The 21517-nt window shown below is 34.9% G+C and overlaps 1 protein-coding gene across 1 annotated transcript in view; it reads right to left on the reverse strand.

Moving 5' to 3' along the window:
• Cubn (Cubilin) overlaps nucleotides 1–21517 on the reverse strand; it is a 300325-nt gene that overhangs the window by 9290 nt on the left and 269518 nt on the right. The window contains exons 61-66 of the mRNA XM_069832790.1: nucleotides 15366–15528; nucleotides 14807–15024; nucleotides 12785–12868; nucleotides 9113–9260; nucleotides 6168–6331; nucleotides 4949–5108 (exon numbers count right to left, since the gene is read on the reverse strand). Coding sequence (XP_069688891.1) covers nucleotides 4949–5108; nucleotides 6168–6331; nucleotides 9113–9260; nucleotides 12785–12868; nucleotides 14807–15024; nucleotides 15366–15528 — 937 coding nt within the window. The remainder of the gene's footprint in view (nucleotides 1–4948; nucleotides 5109–6167; nucleotides 6332–9112; nucleotides 9261–12784; nucleotides 12869–14806; nucleotides 15025–15365; nucleotides 15529–21517) is intronic.

The following is a 21517-nucleotide window of genomic DNA, read 5'->3' on the forward strand; positions in this document are numbered from 1 at the left end:
GATTTCTTTCATACTCGATGACTGACTCGTCCCTTACAGCTATATTCCAACTTTGGCCAGATCTCCTTCAATATTAGACTTCATACATTCATGTCTACAGTGGTCAGCATCTTGAATAAATAAAACTGACATACATCTCATACATCCAGTTTTCTAAGCTTTGCAACTACTTTGTTACTTTCTTTGCCTAGTATTTTTTATATCTGATATTAGTACCAAGTATTGAAGGCTGACACACAATATTTTCATTCAATTAAATAAACAAATAGATGTAAGTAAATAAATAAAGTGGGATATAAGTAAATAAAGAGATAATAAAAATAATAGGTACAATGGCGTACTTGAAAATTCTTTATCATTTGATCTGTATCTTCCTCCTTTAAGAGTAATGTGTTAAAACCGTAGATCACTGTTGTTTTTTGACACTGTCCTTGGTGCACTATGGAAGCTGGATTATGTTATGCCAAGATGATGATTTTTATTGATGAGTAAACGGTATAATGCTGGTAGAATAAACGTGAATACTCGGAGAAAATCATCCTCAAACACAGTCTTATTCCAATATAATTTCTCATTAGACTCAAAGAGATTTCAACCTTTACCTTCAACACGGAAAATTGACACTATTTTTTTATTATACCAAATGGCTAAACAGTGATTTAAGTGAGGGAGGAAGCAATGTTTAGAAGAGGTGTAGATTGGACTAACCCAAATTCCGTGAGCTGGAAAAATTGCATTTATCAATGACTAGAGTGGAACGCAGCCGGGAAGGCGGCGTGAAGACGGTTGCGCGATAGCATTCGCGCGCTTTGTGGTATGACGTGTTTTCCGTTGAGCCAATAGAATCATTTCAGTAACAGACGATTGAGTGTGCAGTTCACGAGTGGATGTTTTAAGAGTTTTATTGAAAGTATTACGATAAACAAATTTAGATTATTATTTGTGTGTGTACTATAGAAACATGGATCCAGGAAGAGAAAAACGGCAAGTATTACATCGGCAGGCGAGAGAAATAGTGTTTAAAGTGTATTTATAATTCGTAAGCATCGAGTAGCAGACAGCGAGATGTGGTGAATGTAAGGAACGCGACGTTGCCACACCTCAAAAGAAGACAGCAGAAGCATGTGGTATCGGTTTACGAACAATGCAAAGAATAACAAGCTACGGAAATAAAAATAATGCAGTGTTCAAATCGCCAAGGAAAAATCCTAAGAGAAAAAAACCAGTCACGGATTTGGATAACTTCGATAAACATGTACTGCGTACAATAATATTTGACATGTATAAGAATGGTGAATATCCTACTGCATTAAAATTGGTTCGAAAAATGAAAGAAGCAGTGGGATTTAATGGCAGTAGGGATTCGATACTGCGGATTTTGAAACAAATGGGCTTCTTTTTTAAAAAATGCAATGACGGGAGGAAATTTCTTTTGGAAAGGATTGACATTGTTACAGCTAGAATAGCCTTATTAAGAACAATTCATAAGATAAGAGAAGCCGGGAAGTCTTTGATATTCTACTTAGACGAGACCTGGATAAATCACAATCATAGCAGGAGTGCCTGTTGGCAAATGAGTGATGGTTCTGGAGGACTACGGGTACCAATTGGTAAGTGTGGCCACCTCATTGTGTTGCATGTTGGTTCATCTGCTACTGGCTTCATCCCGCAATGCAAATTTATATTCCGCTCAAAGTCCAAGACATCAAATTCAGATTACCATAAAGATATGGACTATTCACTTTTTAAGAAATGGTTTGTGGAGAAATTATTGCCTAACATTCCACCCAATTCTACAATAGTAATGGACAACGCCAGTATTCATTCAGTTCAACTAGACCGAGCTCCATCCACCAATACCCGCAAAGCAGATATAATGTCTTGGCTTTCGAGGCACAATATTCCTCACACATCTTCCCAGAAAAGAGACGAACTCCTCATGTTGGTAAAACTATTCAAGTCGAAGACAGTATCGTATGAAATAGACAGCATTGCCAAACAACATGGCCATCAAGTGGTTCGCCTCCCTCCCTACCACTGCCATTACAATCCTATTGAATTAATTTGGGCGCAAATGAAATCGTATGTTGCCGAGAAAAACAATACTTTTAAAATCGCCGATGTCGAGACATTGACACATGAGGCTGTTGAAACCATATCAATTGAGGCTTGGGAAAACTGTGTATGGCACGCGGAAAAATTGCAAGAGGAAGATTATGCACGAGAGATTCGTAGGGATGATATAATGGAGCCCTTCATCATCAATCTTGAAGATAGTGACGAAGAAAGTGAAGACGATGATGCAGACGACGATGATACGAAAAACGATCTCAGAGATATTTCCGATTAATGTTCAGGTAATTGTCTACTTATTAATTTATTATAGTTTTTAATTTTGTGTTTATTATTCCATGGTTTTTGTTTTGATTCTGTGTCTATTGTTAATTTAATTAATTTTTTTTCTTGGTTGCATTATGAAATGAACACGTTTACGGATTCTCAATTTTAATATAAAGATAGCCTCCCTACATGCAACTGCAAAAAGTACTTTAGTTTCGCAATTTAACACAGCTTCTGGTGTCGCGCTTCGTGCTGTTATGAGTAAGCAACTTGGCATCTCCGCATCTCATAGTTCTGTCTCTCTCTGCGCTGGCGAAAATTCGAAACCACCTTCCCGGCTGCGTTCCACTCTAAAACTTCCTGCCATAACATTTTATAATGCAGTACAGATTGAAAAAAGAAAACGTCATCTTTAAGGATTTACAAGTTAAATCTCCCTATTTGTTACCTCGCTCCGAGAAAATTATCCACGGAATCAACATTGCCTTTCTCAAGGCCAGACTCAATATTCACTTTTAGGGAAAACTCTCTAATCTCCTAGTCCCAATGCAAACTTCTCTCGGACTATTTTTTATCTAATACTTCCAAGAATACTGGTACTTCAACAAACACAAAAAATACACTACACAAAATTTAACAGCTACCCAGATCACTGCAGCCTTGGGCTTATTGTGCAATCTCCTTCTGTTGAAATGATTGAAGTCCATTTGGATCGCTTCATTCAAGTGCATGACTCATTCATGGTGTCATCGTATCGATTCAGTCACAGAATCCAGTTCTGACTGGAGACCTGATCCTCCACCTGCCTGAATTGTTATTCTGCGGCCTCCTCAGATCGATTGCATCTGTTCGCAATTCATGTGCCTGAATCTGTTGCACCTCAACCAGAAGAACAAGTCGCCATCGATTCCATGACTGACCAAGGCGCCATCTATCCAAAGGAGCTACATCCCCTGGTCACCCTCAGTCCGCTTATTAAAGCTCCTGCAGACAGATGCCGCCTATAGGCAGATCCTGGAACCACGTCTTCATTTTGATTAAATAAATTTATAGCCTATGTGTATGAATTAATCAACCTATATTATATTTGTATTCTATAATTTTGAAATATATATTAGTCCTACTTTTCACGTGCGATATTATTCTTCTCTAGTGTTAATATTATATTATATAATTCCATTGCCGCTGTAATTTAAATTTTAGTTCCTATTTTATTTTATTTTACTTATTATTTTTATTTTTATTATTATTATTTTTTATTTTCTATATTTCTCTTATATTAATATTGTATTATATAATTTCTGTAACGGTAATTTTAATTCTATTTCCTATTTTATTTTATATTATATTCTCTTATAGGCCTATTAATATTATATCTGAACTGCGACCGAACACGAGCGCTGCTCATTCGGTCAAATTTTGTTAATATTACTGTATCTCCTTTTTATATTGCTTGTATTATTTTATTTATATTTCTCTTGTTTGTTTTGTAATTATATTCTTTATTCTGTATATTTAAATTTAAATAAATAAATAAAATAAATATGAAGAATTTCTGACATCCACCATGTCCTCTTGGTTATACTGTAACCTACTGAGATGATTAATGGAAACGATATTAATGAAGGCGAAATGAGTCCGAGGTCCAACGCCGAAAGTTACCCAGCAATTCTGCTTCGAGCAGTTGAGGAAAAACCTCAGGAAAAAAACCCAACCAGGTAACTTGTCCTGGCCAGGATTTGAACCCAGGAACGCTCGTTTCACGGCCAAGAAAGCTAACCGTTACTTCACAGCGGCGGACTATAACTGAGGCTTACAATAAATGATGATCTTAACCTCTCTGGCTATACTTATAAGCAGAATTTCTATTTTGAATAGCGATAATTTGATAAGGGTGAGTTATATTGGAGTCATTCAAATTAATTTTTGTGAAAAAGATGTAAAAAGATCATTCTATTTATGGGACGATAGTCGCTTGTACTACACAGTGTAGGCCTACCGCTGTTACATCACTTGTGCAGTACAATCGCTCTCTTATTCTATTTATAGGCTTATGTCTTTCTCTCTCGCACAGATAACAAGACAAGATCGCAGCATTGCTATTTACGTTTCACATACGAAATGGTCACCTAGTATTACTAATATTAATTTAATTCATATAGCTCAACATAAATACTCGTACTAATATTGCTATGATAGAATAAGAAATGAAGCTGTGCTAGAAAGAGTGGATGAAGAAAGAATAACGCTGAAAGTGCTCAGGAAGAGAAAAAGAAAAAAAAAACTGGCTGAGAAGAAACTGCCTACTGAAGGATGTACTGGAAGGAATGGTGAATGGAAGAAAAGTTCGGGGCAGAAGAAAATATCAGATGATACACAACTTTAGGATAATTACATGGACCATATGCAGAGACTAAAATAAAAGGAACGGGGGAAAATAGGAAAGATTGGAGAATACTGGGTGCGCAGTGAAAGACCTGCACTTGGGCAGGAAACTTTGAATGAATTCTCTTAATAACAATTTCAATGATGATTAGGAATTTATTATGACCTTGTCAAGAGAATAAAAACTTCAATAGTAACCAAGAGAAAAGAAATGAATAAGCACCTTGGTCTGTAGTTGTATAGGTGATGTCCAGCTTATTGTAGGTGCTGCCACCATATGCATGAATCCATAATGTATTTCCAGTCGAGAAGATGGGGTTTGGAAGCATATAGCCACAGAGACGGGCCAATTTTGGGGAGTTCCTGGAGGGCCCGTCTCGCACCTGGAATATCATGTCTTATGCTATAATGACTAAAGTCTTTACAATGTGAATAGTAATAAGAAAATCAAAGCAATTGCAGTACTACTAAAAAAATCAATTTTGAGATTTTAACAGAAACATAGGTTTTAATAATAATGAAAAATAATATTTAACATTGCTGACATCTGCAGATAAAGTTTCTGTTGATTCAGCGCAATTTGTCTTAAGAAATTGATGAAATTTAGTGGTGAACGTTTCCTTTTAATTCTTCATTGTTGTACGGTTTTGAAATACAGTTTATCTTTTAGCTTTCCCTACAACAGACACAATGACTGAGGTTCTACCTTGAAAAACTTCAAATAAAGAAGCCTCAGATTCACGAGACGTAAGAGCAGCCATGAAAGGATTTAAACGAAAATATTCGGCACGAAATATAATATGAGCCGTTCAGAGCAAAAGCAGTATAAGTCAAAATTGGGTAATGAGGTTTAAAGTAAAAATTCTGTGAAATACAGCGCAAAGTAGCAATTAATATGTCCTTCTTGCTATCCACTGACTACTAATAGTTTAAATAAACTGAATATTAATTGCTACTTTGCGCTGTATTTTACAGAATGTATACTTCAACCCTCATTACCCATTTTTGACTTACACCATTTCTGCTCTGAATGAATCATATATTACTGAAGACAAACTGCGCTGAGTCAATGGAAAATTTATCTGGACATGTTACATTGTACAGAAGCTAAGGGAAAACACTTCCAATATCTTTTGTAAGAAGTGAGTATGCTTTCTTTTTCTTTCATGCCTGACAACCAGCAGGCTCTACTGCCGGTTAGAGAGCCATAAAATGTTTGCACCTCTCATCTAAATTACAAATTCGAACAAACATGACCATACAAGAAAGGAATCAATTTAACTATAGACATGCTAGATGCAATACAAACAGAAACAATAATAAAAAAGTTAAATGACTAGCATTTACTATGGATAACTGGTTCTTGGATCATTCTGTAGAGATTCTAAATTAATTAATTGAAATAATTTATCAAAATAATTTAAAAACACAATTTATATTACCTCTAAACCTGCTGATGAACACTCGTCGCTGGTATCCCGATAGAAGGAGAGGAAATAGAGTGCGATGGTGGAGTTAGTCGGTGCTTGTACTGTCAGCGTGCAATCTGCGGAAACTTCCTCCATCCAGATGCGGCCCTGCACGCCAGTATAGTTCCTGTTGCAACCTGTGTGCGCAACAGAGGCAGCTCACTGAGAACACGGCCGCCCTTATATTTAAGAAATTAATATCTAGTCGTTATTCATATGTTTCATGGTTCAATTTTACTTAAATTTAATTAAAAACATTCTTCGAGAAGAAATTTATATTTTATTGTTTGAACACTAAAAATCGTCCTTAGAAGCATCAGAACATTTTGAATTTTTGATGTTTTGGGTATTTTAATTGTACATTGAAACTTTCAATTGCAGTTAGTAGAAAATTTAGAATGATATAAATTGTAATTATATTTATTGGTGGAGGCCCACTTTCAGCAGAACAACTATAGCGTCTATTTTCCAAACAAAATATCATCAGTTCAAATCCTGGCGAGTCTTACGTAAAATTTGTGGTGGGGAAAGAATGAGTTGCAAAAGGTTTTCGAGGAATATTCCTGTGTGAGAGGAGGGGAGGGAAGGAGAAATAAGCAATGTTGAATACAGTGCCGTTTTAAAGAATGAGTGAACCTGGTGGACACCAGGGGCCTCAAAATGATGACAATAACAATATATAAGTTCTTACAGCACATATATGTATATATGTACATATATCAGAGTTTATTCATTCATTCATAGTTTTCTGCCCAGCATTCTCCAGTCCTCCCTATGTCTTCACATACAATCCATATATCTTATTGTCGTCTTTATCTGATTGATATTTTCTTCTGCCCCTAACTTTTCTCCAGTTCACCATTTCTTCCAGTTCATCCTTCAGTAGGCAGTTTATCCTTAGTCAGTGACCCAGCCAATTTATTTTCCTCTTCAGCATTAATCTTTCTTCACCCACTTTTTCTGGCACAGCTTCATTCCTTATAATATCTGTGCATTTCCCACGCTCCAATCTCCTCCATATCCACATTTAAAATGCTTCCAGCTCTTTCCCTTCAATTCGTCGTAATGCCCATGTTCCTACCCCATACAATGCCATACTTCACACAAAGCACTTGTCTAGTCCCTTTCTTAGTTCTTCTTCCAGAGATCCACAGAAGACGCTTCTTTTTCTCTTAAAAGCCTTTTTTGTCGTTGCTATCTTCCATTTGACTTCCTGGTAGCAGCTCATGTTATATTTATAGTACACCCCAAATATTTGAAGCTGTATTGTTATACAATTAAATTAATAGAATTTGGGGATCGATGTTATCTGGGCTAAAGGGTCGTGGTCTGTTGGTGCTGTTGCTACCATACATTTCGTCTGCTGCTGCGGCAGACATGTCAGTGGTGTGGCAGGCAGGAGCGCAAAGATCTCCTTAGCGTGCCAGGAGCGACTGAGACTGTGGTTGGTTGTCTTGTGGTATTTAAGGTCAGGATGGATCATGGCTCACCATTGTCACCGCGGTCTGCACCAGTAGTCGACGTGTTGTGATGAGTTACCGTCGTGTTCGGCTGTTGTATGAATGATTTAATGCGTGTGTTTCTCAGGGCTGGGTACCATGCTTGATTGACTTTAAGGCCTTCTTCCTTCCGATTGAAGTTGTTCTTGTGTTTGTAGATTTCAATGGCCTCTCGATGTAATTTGGCATAGAAGTGTGGCGTCCTGCTTAGGATGTCAGTGTCCACGAACCTGTTGTTATGCTCCCCCTCTTTATACGCGTGTTTGGCTACTGCTGACTTATCTATGTGGCCTAGGCGGCAGTTTCTTCTATGTTCAGTAATCCGGGTCTTGAAACTACGTTGAGTCGTCCCTATGTATACTGAACCACAGGAGCACGGGATCCTGTAAACTCCAGTAGTCGATAATCGGTCACGTTTGTCTTTAGCCGAACATAACCAACTGCGGGTCTGTTTCATTGGAAGGAAGACTGTCTCTACGTCGTGTTGTTGTAATAACAAAGTACACAATAAGAGTTGTCAATGAGGAGTAATATATAATAAGCTATACATTAGGGGATTCACTAGCCATCCAGATAAGGGGAGAGGAATTCGTCAGAATAGTCGAATTGGCATCTTTAGTGATTAGTCCAACTTTGAAAACTTGTTAAAGTTGCTAATATAACATAATATGTAAGATTTAATCTGGCGAAGTACCATGAGTTTGCAGATGTAAGCAGCAGTGGTAGCAGAGAGGGGACTGAAGCCGGTAGGTTCACAGACACAGCGAGAATGTTCTCTGGGACTCATTGTATCCATAAATTTTACTTTAGTAAAATTAAAAGTTCATAAAGGTCTGATAAATTCAAGAAACTACACTTCAATTTACTGAGCTCATAACAATGCCATATTATATAGATATTTAAAAGAATTTCTACAAGCTAACATAATTAATTTTACCGTTATATAGTACCATTTTTGGGATTTGGCAGGAACTGGATCAAGTTAAGGAAGTTTTTGCGTAGTTTGTGATTATGTTGATCTTGATGATTTATTTATTTTATTATTTGTTCGCAATAATAAGTTTTATTAATTTATGGGAATTCGATTTGGTAATTTTGATTTATTATTGGTAAAAACACGGAATCGTTTCCAGTTTCATTATGATTCTCTATTGAATTTGATTTCGCGATAATGAAACTCGTATGATATGAAGTTCAACTCTCCCTCCCCCCCCCCCAAAACAATGTCTAACAATCTGTGATTGTATGTTAACCCAACCACATAAAATTATATGTTATGTTATTTCCACATAACCTTGCACCATATGCAAGCAAATTCTAGTATACTTTTCTGGTGGTAGGTATATTTATGTTAACTCACTTGAAAATATATTTAACAAGAATTCTGACTTCCTTTCTCGAGCACAGCAACCACTTTACCTGCAAATGCGTAGCGTATCTTAAAACCCTTGCTTGTCACTGCTCCATTGCTACTGAATATCATCTGCACAGCATTTCTGTCTGAGTAGAAGTCCAAAGGCAGGCCACGGCCGCAGAACGTGGACTTGGTCAGAGGATATCGTGTGCCCTGTAATAGACAAAGAAGCCAATAAGTGTGGGGCAAGAGTTGCCAATGCTCTTGCCAAGAAAAGAGCTTCAACATTCCCTATTACATCAGGACTCTAAATCTGTGCTTCAGTGGCTGGCCATGATAATATCTTTGAAAAATATTGGAGTGCAAGAGGTCAAATGATTTTATTGTCAAACGCCTGGCATTAGAAAACAACAACAACAAAAACATCAGGACTCTTATCAACCCTCCCACAGCGCTAGACCCAAGAACACTGAAAGATGAAGATCCATGTAAGAAATTTTAAAAGGCTTGGAGCGATATACTAGGCAGTTAGGTAGCTCAGTTGGCAGGGCAACTGGCTACGGAATGGGAAGATCCCATGTTCGATCCCGAAAATAGCGGGATTTTTTGTTGCCAAAACTTCCAGAATGACCCTATGGTCCTCTCGGCCCCTTGTCAAATTGAATACCGAAACTTCCCCAGTGAGATAATAAATAATAAATGGCTGCAAAAGGGTATTTGTCGAATATAGGGGGGAGAGCCATTAATCCTTCCCATTGAAGGCTTTAAGGAATCAACCTGGACAAATACCCAATGTTCCATCCTTACCTTCCCGTGGTGCAGCTGTTAGTAACCATAATTTTACAAGCTGAACTAAAGGGAGGGGCTACTCATCAATTATCACTGGTCAGTTTGATGAGTTAATGACTGAATTTGGTATAATTTTTCTCTATTCAATACCTAATTCTCTCTTTACCCTTTCCTATCCAGTCCTCTGACTGAACTCTTACTTTCTCTGATCCCGACGGTATTAGAGTATTCGAGGCCTAGGGGTTCATTTCACTTTCCTTCCTATCCTTTCTACTTTTCTGTTCCTAGTGCTGACCTGCTATGGCATTAAAATCGTCCTCCAGTGGCTTAAGGAGGGAAAGCTGGTGATCAACAAGATCTCCCAACTAGATCTAGTAGACCCGTCGACCAACAGCAGGTATGGTCCTCCAGACATTTGGGGGTTGTGTGTGGATGAAGTAGCCACCAAAACGTCAAAATATGGTGTTCACTTAAATCGGCTACAATTTGCCATTTAATTGACTTTATTGTCAAACGCCTGGCATTAGAAAACAACAACAATAAATAATAAATTCACTTTAAAAATTGAAATTTTTATTCATTCCTCTTCTCTTATTGAATTACTGAATATAAAATGAATGTTCCACAACCATATGTATATTTTTTAAAGAAACGCCATTTTAATATAGGCACTGATTTAACCACAGAGAGTTCCTATGCAGACTAGTCCGCTAGTCCCAGGTAGTAATGTTCCCTTGGCTTAATGACCATAGTGCAGAGCACCCATCCTAAGAAAGCTAAGCGATACAGGGTGAATTGGGTTAAATCTGCATAGGGAGCGTGCATATGACCACTCACTGCCTACCAATAGATTTTGTTAGGCAGAGGTTGAAGTGGGACCAGTCTGCATAGAAACTCTCTGTATAGCTACAATGAAAATAAGAGCTTCATACAAGTTTTATTCTCTGTCTCTTTTATGAACTAAAGCAAAATACTTTGTGCAGTTTTCCCCGAGTATTCCGATGTTTACTCAAAATACCAATGAAATAAAAGGTAAATGTGCTACCAACTTGACATGGAATGATTCTTAAACTAGCTTAATGCTTTGTTATTGAGAGTTATGTTACATAAAACAAGAATTGTCCTTTTACTCTCCTAGATAAATAAATTATGATAAATTACGGTACCTATTCACTGAATAAATTATATTCTTATCTTTGAAGAGTGCTGCTTTATTTGTCATCACTTAACGTTCAGGGTTCGGCAAAAAATTCTACATTCAAAATTAAAATTCACATTGAAAATTTTCATTTTCATTGTCTCATTTTACGTTTTATTGCAACAAATTTACTCATGGCAATCACAAAAAAACAGAAGAAACATTTATAAAAAACACCTCTTCAAGACTAATTGCAGCATATAGGACATTTGTGTTATTATTTTTTTAAACACGAAATCAGTCTCAGATGACAAGTAAAATTTAAATTTGCTTTCGCATTCAATATACTGTAACAACGAAATATTCATTGCTGGCAACTAACTTAAATGTTGTTAAAAATTATACAGAATTCCATAATTCCATACACACATTTAAGTTGCGTTCATGACTTCCATTGCCATAGATACGTATCACCTCTGATGAACATTGTTAGTTTTGAATATGTTCGAAATGCATATTTTGCCTTTTTTCAAAGTGTATTCAGATATGGGCTTATTTTGTGGGGAAATTCTAGTGATATTACAGACATTTTATTAATTCAAAAGAAAGTTATTAGAATACTGACAGTTTCAACTAGTAGAACAAACTGTAGACCTCTGTTCATACAGACAGATATTCAGACCGTCATAAATCTGTACATATATGATGTTCTAGTGTTTATGAAAGAACATTTGCAGGATTTTAATATGAGAAGTGAGATACATAATCATACAACGAGGAATAGGCAATTATTAGATTATCCACTTTGTAGACTTAGTGTGATAAAAAAATACTATAAATTGATTGGAATAAAATTATTTAACAAGCTCCCTATAAACATTCAACTTCTTCCTGTTGAAAGTTATAAAACAAAATTGTACAGTTGGTTAATTAAAAACCCACTTTACTCAATAAATGAGTTCTTTGAAATTGACATACATTTTTAAACAATGCAGTTTTAAATGTTATGGTTGTTGTTTCTTAACTTTTTAATAATGAGATTTTAAATGAAACCTAGTGGTAAATCAATTTACATTTAAATTTCAATGTATTAATGAATAGAGCAAATTGCACTACGTTATGTTGCATTTTTAAAGTTTATTATTGACCTCTGTTTGTAGTATTCTTAATTAGTTATTAAACATATGACAATTAGTACTTGATACTGTCTTTTATCTAGTAAATATAGTACTTTTAACTTTATATTATGTAATTTGATAAATATCTACATTGTTTTAATAATTAAATTTTTATTTTGTATATCTATGAAATGTATTGCAGTAAGATTGTAACATTTGACAATGTCTATAGTGAAGTTTTTCGTTCAATGACAATAAAGATTATTATTATTATTATTATTATTATTATTATTATTATTATTATTATTATTATTATTATTATAATATTTTGACTGCATATTGTCAGATAAATTATTTTATTTTCCTATTTAATTCAATCATGAATGAAATTACATACACAATTACAATTGTAAATTGATTTATGCACATAAATTAATGCAGTTTTTCTTTGTAAAGCTAGTAAGTTTTTAAGATATTGCTGTTGTGCTTTTCTTATTGCCAGTTCTACTTAAATTCTCGCAGCTTCTTGAGATAACATCAGCACACCAGTAGAGAAAATCCCTCAAAATGGGGCACTAAATAGAAAAATCTAATAAACTGAAGTTTCAAAACCATTTGGGGTGGGATATGTAAAAGAGGAGTGCTAAACACAACATCTTACAGCCATTAGAACACACGTAGAATATACTTGCCGAATAGAAGCTCTGGTACATGATGCGATTTCCCCCATTGTATATCAGGTTCTGGCCAAGTCCTTCTGTCACCAAGTTATGACTCTGTTACACAATTAAGAAGAAAAGTTTTAAGTTGACATCATTCAATCAATTTTCGGAAAGGAATGGAGAGAGCAATCGAGCATAAAGCAGGCTTCGAACTCATGACGTTGCTTCCACGCAGTGTCTAACCTGCAGTATAGCAACTGTGTATAACACAAAGACAGAAAGAGATATTTACCAGATTAAAAAGGACATACACTGATACAAATAGAATTAAGCCCATTGATTAAGAAAGATTCTTTTAGTGACATTCAAACATTGTAATAGCTTGAATGTCTAATGCTGATGTAAGATCTGTCGAATAGGCTTACAATAAATGAAATGAAAATGAAAAACTTGAAAGAATAATATTTTACCAGTATTTGTGAAATTTCCAACGGTGTCATATAACTAGGAATGATATCAAATTTCTACGCAAGATTTTCTGCATACTTGTCATAAAAATCAGGAAGATAGTTGTATATTTATGTACCGGTACTACCTTAAATACTGAATACATTACTCTCTGAATTAGTGAGACATAAAGAATGGCTTAAAGAATAGTCGAAATAGTGTATAATGAATAAAGGACCACTTAAAATACAGCGAACTTCTATTTAAAGCTCAATCCGTGTCAAATTCTGATTACTCTTTCTCATCTCAAAAGAAAATGTAGTTAGAGAACCTTGAATTATTAACCTTCTTATTAAATATACATTGTAAATAGAAATGAGTTATTGATATGTAGGTGGAGAAGTTGAGATTTTAACTTTTCTTTATACAATGTGTAGATAGAAAGAATGTACAAGTATTATTATGTACGGATTTTGAGATTTTGAAATTTTAACTTCCTAATATACTCGTACGAAGTGTAACTAGAAAGAAGGTATTCTTTTATAGGTTGAGAATCCGATTATACGAAGTGTAAGGTACTTATATGTCGGATAAATCGTTATAAATCTGCTAATTTAAACAGTAGTTGCAGTCATAATTTGATGTAGTTTTTACAGCGTCTTGAGAGGTGAGACATAACCTTCAGGTGCATACTTTTTCTATACTACTCTCTATCATACATTCTATGCAGAGATATTTTTAAAGTTGCATATATGAGTAGGTATGAGTGCACTCATCTCACTCAAAAAGAAGTTAAGTAAAGATCTCGTTTTTTGTTTTACTGGAGTTCTCGATAAGGAAATTTAAAAAATAGAATACCATAGTACTGGTAATGTTTTTGTGATCAGTTAAGTTGAACAAAATGTTTAATTTGATTATTAGATATCACTCTGATTAAAATTAATAATATCTGTAAAAATACTTGAAATTTTTATACGAATATCATAACAGTCCATATATTTTAATGTACTCGAGTTCTGAAAGTCTACACAAAATTTCAGCTTTCTTATTTAATTTTTTTTTTTTTTTTTGAGATGTGTGCACTGTATACAAGTAAAAGAATATGTAGTAGCAAGTAAAGAAAAACTATGCACCTAAAAGTCATGTCTCACACCTTAAAATATCCATAAATAATTATCCATTACAACGTCAAAATTACATTAAATTATGACTACAACGTTTTGTGCATTTGCAATTTAAATGTTATCAATTTTTTTCATGCTTGTACGTACAAATTTCCTTAAATGGAAAAAATTTTAATTTCATCATTATACGAAGTATAAATGCAAAGAAGGTATTGATATGTAAGTTGACACGTTTGTTTAGCAGTTTGTCTTCATAAAATATATACTGATTCATCACTTCCTTCGATATGCAGCCATCATACCAGAAAATGGAAAGTTTATGAGCCTTGCAAAGCTCAACTATGAAGCAAGAAAAGTAGTACCAGTACAACATCAGGTGTCACCATTAGAGGGGGACAGAGGCTGTTCTAACTTTCACTACTTACAAAAACTCTCTTTACATACCCCTGTTATATAGAGAATATATTGCTATGTTTCTTACATATGGGATATACAAAGTCTCGACGGACAAGTAATCTGCAGTGCAGCCAGTGCTGGGCTCTAGGTCGAGGTCTACGAAGTGCAGGTCAAAGCGGCGATACTCATTACTCATGAGATACCAACTGCATCGAGTGTTGGCAGGGTAGTTAGATGGGTAGCCAGGAGATGTCAGTTCCTGATAGCTACTCGTCACATTTCGTATCATCTGCCCACAAACAGCTAATAAAAATAATAAATAATAAAGGCAAAGTTAATAAATGAATAAAGAATAAGTAAGTAAGAATTAAAATATGTAAGTAAAAATTAAATAAGGAAGTAAATGACTAAATACGTATGTAAAAACAGTAAATAAACGAGCATCAAGAGAAAAAAGTAGATTAATACTGTACCGTACGTAAACAGGTAACTACAGAAGAGAGATAATTTTGAAATAAACAAATAAATATACAGATATTCTTCTTGTGAGTGGCCAATTTTTTTTTCATTCTTGCAATTAATGTGGAAGTTTAGTCTTTCACTTTAAATGTCAATGATCAATTTTTGTTTCAAAGTGTACTCACACTGCACGCCTGTCGCTGTGGCTCTGAAAGAGTTTGCAGTGACTCCGTTCTCTGATATAAACATCACCCACATCTGATTGGCAGATGATGTGATGGGAGAAGGGATGGTAGTGCCACAGAAGCGCTGAATCAGGTCTGAGAGCGGGCCAGGACCATCTCGTACCTACAAGACATGATTATGATTTATTGTAAATCTTGGCCTTCTGATATTAAGTACAAAAAAAGCCTATTTAGCTTTATCTGATTTTATGTTTTTAAACTTAACAATCTGTTTTAATTATATTAAATGAAATTTTGTGTTTTTACTTAGGACACAGTGTTCAATCATAAGGGAAGAGAAGAAGTCAGATGAGAATTACATATTGAAAGTTACGTACAGAAAAAATTAGAAAGATCATGAAAGGGTATAAATAGCATTAAGGAGTCATCTTGACGACGACTTAAGTAACATTAGAATTCTGTAATTAGTATACTGTGAAATTTATATCAGTTCTATCTATCGTGTCCACACCTGTGGAGTAACGGCTAGCGCATCTGGCCATAAAACCAGGTGGCCCGGGTTCGATTCCTGGACGGGACAAGTTGCCTGGTTGAGGTTTTTTCTGGGGTTTTCCCTGAACCCAATATGAGCAAATGCTGGGTAACTTTCGGTGCTGGACCCTGGACTCATTTCACCGGCATTATCACCTTCATCTCATTCAGACGCTAAATAACCTAAGATGTTGATAAAGCGTCGTAAAATAACCTACTAAATTTTAAAAAATCTACCTATCGTTGTCCTCGCTATAGATTCTCTTTATGTCTATTTTTATCGTTTGTGTCGTTTGTTCCCAGTGTAGTACCTGAAGTATGACATTCGGATTATGTTTATTCTACCTTCCACCATCAATTTTTCTCTAGAAGATGCAATACTTTTTGTCGAGAGTGAGAGTTACATGAAAGATTTAGTGTTATGATCATTTATCTACACTTTTGAACTACCAAGGCTATTCAGCATCGATGAAGTAGTGATACAGTGATAAAGTAATAGCAAGAGAGACTAGAGTACAAAGATGAAACCAGTCCAATAGCTGTTTTCAACTATGCATCTGTGGTGGGCAGAATAAAAGTAGGCTTAAATATTATGTCATACTGCAGTTAAAACAAGTTACTGTATATGTGAATTTAAATACTATTATAGTCACAATCATGCCATGGTATGAAAGAAAAATTTCACAACCTCGAGCGGGAATCGAACCTGCGACTTCCTGTTCTCTGGTCAGGCGAACTCGATAGCTCAGTGGTAGAGCACCTGACCGGAGAACAGGAAGTCGCAGGTTCGATTCCCGCTCGAGGTTGTGAAATTTTTCTTTCATACCATGGCATGATTGTGACTATAATAGTATTTAAATTCATTAATATGTCACATCAACGGACGTGTATACGTCACCAAACATCGTAAGATGAAGATTACATTTGTAAAGTTTCTTTCAATCCATAAGCAGTGCTGACTAGATCAGATGCTATGGACAGTACTCTATAACAGAGTCGCCAGTATGAAAGGATAATTCCAAGCGTTTGGCGTGAGACGAACTCGATAGCTCAGTGGTAGAGCGCCTGACAGGAGAACAGGAAGTCGCAGGTTCGATCCCCGCTTGAGGTTGTGAAATTTTTCTTTCATACCATGGCATGATTGTGACTATTATAGTATTTAAATTCATTAATATGTCACATCAACGGACGTGTATACGTCACCAAACATCGTAAGATGAAGAGTACCGTACTGTATATGTTTTAGATTTTTAAAACAGCATGGTATTTGTAAAGGCAAATCCATAATCAATACTACATTATTGAAGTATATAATTCAAAAGAGAAAAGAATACACTACAGATACCAGTATTATACGATTATGGAAAAGCATACATGGACCCACAGTTAGTGATTTTCGGCAAAGATGATGATTCCACTTACATGAGTTAACTCCAAAAGTAATAGGTACCGGTACAGTACCAGAACTAATCATGAGAACACTCAAGACTTCCACGAAACTCCATTATTGCTACATGATCCTAATATTGCTGTGTTAAGTACAACGTGAACATTTGGTCCTATTTTATTTTGTGACCACTTACAGTTACTGTACCGGTACCAATAACAGACAGCTTACGGTACATAATTAACAATGAATATTATATCTATTTTTTTTTCATATAGACAGAGCTAAACCTAAAGGGTAATAGGAAAGAACTGTGCCCTGTTTGATTCCGGACCTAATGATATGAGATCTTTATTTAGGGAGGGTAAAAAGATGAGAATTCATAATTCAAATATGTTCTTCTTTTCCAGTGGCATCAGGCTAATGGTGTTTAAGCCATTTTCCTTCGAGAATTCCAATACATTGCTGTATATCTTCTGTTTACATTAATCAGGGCGATACATTGACTGAAGTGTTTCGAATCCATTAAGAAATTCGGTAGTCCACATAAGGTGCAGTTGTTAGAGTATATTTTGAACCGATGTTAGCGGTTTGCTAAAAAATCATATGCTGGAAGTCGAAAAGCTGCTATAGCTTTTTTTTTCTTCTGAGTTTCAATACCTAATATCTTTTTATATTTTTCCACATTTCATCTTGTGTTATTTCAATTTGCTGTTGTTTACTTTTTCGATCATATATTTGTGAGCTTATTTTGAGTCTACTACAAATATTACTTTCTTTAAATTTGTCAATCTATAAAATATCAATTAAGTATGGGAGAAATGAACTGTCTCTAGCTCAGCATCAAAATTGGTTTTATGGCCTGTTATTAAGATATAGTGGCTGAATAGTCTGCAATATGCCCCAGCCTCTGGATCCTTTTTATCAATGTATGAACCAGGGATCAGTATTAGGCCCCTTGCTCTTCTCTATTTATATAAATGGAATTTCTAAATCATTTAAGCACTGCAGATATCAAATATATGCAGACGACGTTCAATTGTATATTTCAGCCCGTCCTGATGCACTAAATGATAGCATTAATAGTCTTAATGAAGATCTTGATTCCATCTCTTTCTGGTCTCAACAATTTGGGCTTTACCTAAACGCATGTAAATCACAGGCTATTCTGTTCGCGAACCGTATATTAATTCCTGAAGTCAACGACCTGAATATTCCACCTGTGAAACTGAATAAAACAATCATCCCGTTTAGCTCTACCGTAAAAAATCTCACAGTGCATTTCGAATCTAATCTCAATTGGGATACGCATATTAAATATACATGTAAGAAGGCATTCTCTATTCTCCATTCACTAAAAAGATTGTATCATTATCCATCTCAATTAAAACAGACGCTGGTACAGACACTCATTCTACCTCACTTCGATTATTGCGACGTTTTGTTCAGTGATCTCAGGATTGATTCCGCTCAGAAACTACAGCGTGTTCATAACGCGTGCATCCGCTTCATTTGTAATGTTCGATACTATGATCATATCTCACCTTCTATCGAGAAGTTATCATGGCTTAGGTTACATGAGAGGAGAAATCTGCACCCACTTTTTCTCTTATATCGAATTATGTACACTTCATCCCCTTATTATTTATTCGCTCGTTTTCATACTCTCTCTCGCTATCATAATATTAATACTCGATCACAATGCGATAACACGCTAGAAATTCCACTTCACACATCATCTCTGTATTCCTCATCTTTCACTGTTGCTACCTCTCGTCACTGGAACTCTCTGCCGCCTGAAGTCAAGGGCTGCCAAACATTGAAATCTTTCAAATCCAAGTTAGAAAATTATCTTATGACGAGTTGCCAAACTAACTTACTATTATGACAAGTGTTGTATTGCATGTTTCCACGTATTCACATTTTTTTTATGTTCTAGTGATATTTAACTTATTTTATATTTTTGATTTCATATTTTCCGATAATGGTACATCTCTAATGTGATAAGTTGAGCTTAATATATATATATATATATATATATATATATATATATATATATATAGTCATAATTTTCCTTACTGTGTGTACTTAAAATATTGTATTCATTGTATGCTTTGTACTGCACTATTTTATTACTACTACTATTATTATTATTATTATTATTATTATTATTATTATTATTACTACTATTATCATTATTATTATTACTATTCTTATTTTTTATCATCATCATTATTATTATTATTATTATTATTATTGTTATTATTATTATTATTATTATTATTATTATTATTATTATTATTATTATTATTATTATTATCAATAATTGTCTTATTTTTTATACTTTGTATGCCTAATTTATTTTGACCTGCTGTTCACATTTTATTATGCTTTTTTCTTTCTTTCTGTATGTTGTATATTATGTCTGATTTCTTCTTACTTGTTGTTTACATTTTATTATTATTGTCTTATTCAGTTTTGTGTGTAAAATTGTAGTGTACTTTGTAAATTTGTAGTGTTTTTGTAACGCAGTTTTTACTCCGGTTGAGTGTTAGAGAAGGCCGTATGACCTTAACTCTGCCAGGTTAAATAAATCATTATTATTATTATTATTATTATTATTATTATTATTATTATATAAAGATGCAACCATTGTTCTTGTGGATATAGGCGGAGTTATGGGGGGGGCACTTCTCCCTCCCCCCAAACTTGTCTGAACCATGTTTTTTTTTTTAACATTAGAAAATATTGAATTCGAAAGATCTTTTTTGCTTTTGTTTATGATTAAGTTTCTGTGCCTAAATTGACGAATTACCGGTAATGTCTTCAGATCATGTGTCTGGACTAAAATATTTACTTTAAATTTTTGAATGTATAAGAATTTCTACACCTCATGGGGAATGGAAGCCTGTAATGTTTCTTTTGTAACAGCCATTACTCATGTTTAGAAGTCTGCAGGCGTTCAGGCCGCCACTTGAAGGAATATGAATAACATACTGCAGAACAATGCAGAAAAAAGAAAAGTGATCCAGGTATAATGTGTAAACTTAAAGACGAGATTAAATAAAATTTCATATGATATCTTCAGAAAAGCTTGATATAAAAAAGTTTCTGTTAGCACTGTTACGTAGTTTTATTGATGTATATGTGTTTCTGTACGAGAGAGAAGAAGACAGAGATTGTTTTACATTATGCCCTATTATAATACAATTTGTAGTAGATCTACAGTTCAAGCCTTATACAATTCGGTCCGAAACATCACAGATAAGGATGTAACACTGTAAGAAACATGTTCCCCGAAAATACCTTCATTAAATGATCACATTCCGATATACTATAATTACTGAACGATGGTCAAGCTACTGTATAACGGGGGGAGGAGGTTTAATAATGTTCCCCATAACCCCGTTATATGGGGATTATATGGTTTGCTTTGCCCCTCCCAAGGAAACGGTTCTCTCTCCGTCTATGCTTGTGGATATCTCTGGTGGAATTTCATAATTCAAATATTTCAACTTGAGATGAACTGGGGGAGAAGAAACACATCGAGAAATAATATTCCACATTTCGGAAGCAGAGTTGCATTAGGCCAATCAAAATGCAGTCTTCGAATAAATACTGAACATTTTCAGTACCGGTACCTATATTTTATAAGCACTTCACTTTATTTGTTAATGATGCAATATGTTTCTATTGTTTCATAATATTGAGTGCATCTTATTAAGTCTGTATTACAGCTGAACGTTTCTGAAGTATTCAATGTATCTGAGCAGCTGATATTTTTTTTAACTACAAAATATCAAAATTCTTGTTCTTTAGTAAATCTTTTATCCTTAATTCGTTAGTACATGCACATATGCAGCAAAACATTATGGACTGATTCAGTGCGAGTCAATATATTGTAACAGTGAGAGGAGATTCCTTGCACAGCAAACATTTCAGTCCAATGCGTTGTGAAACAAATGGTTGACACTGTAGTACCGTATAATAGATTACTAGCAACTCGAGCTCACCCCTTAGCTTATAATGGGCCACTGAGTTTTCTACCATAAAGTTCTACTTTATGCATGTGTACTGTAAGTATAGTCCGGGTCAGCTTACTTCATACCATAAGGGTGAAACCTAACCATTTTTCCCCCATTACTACATATGCTAGTGAACTGTGATGATTTTCTGGTTTGCAAGTTGAATTTTCTTTTGACAACTTGGTTTCGAATTTCGATACTGGCAAATA

Source organism: Periplaneta americana, chromosome 1 (genome assembly GCF_040183065.1).
Source record: "Periplaneta americana isolate PAMFEO1 chromosome 1, P.americana_PAMFEO1_priV1, whole genome shotgun sequence".
NCBI lineage: Eukaryota > Metazoa > Arthropoda > Insecta > Blattodea > Blattidae > Periplaneta > Periplaneta americana.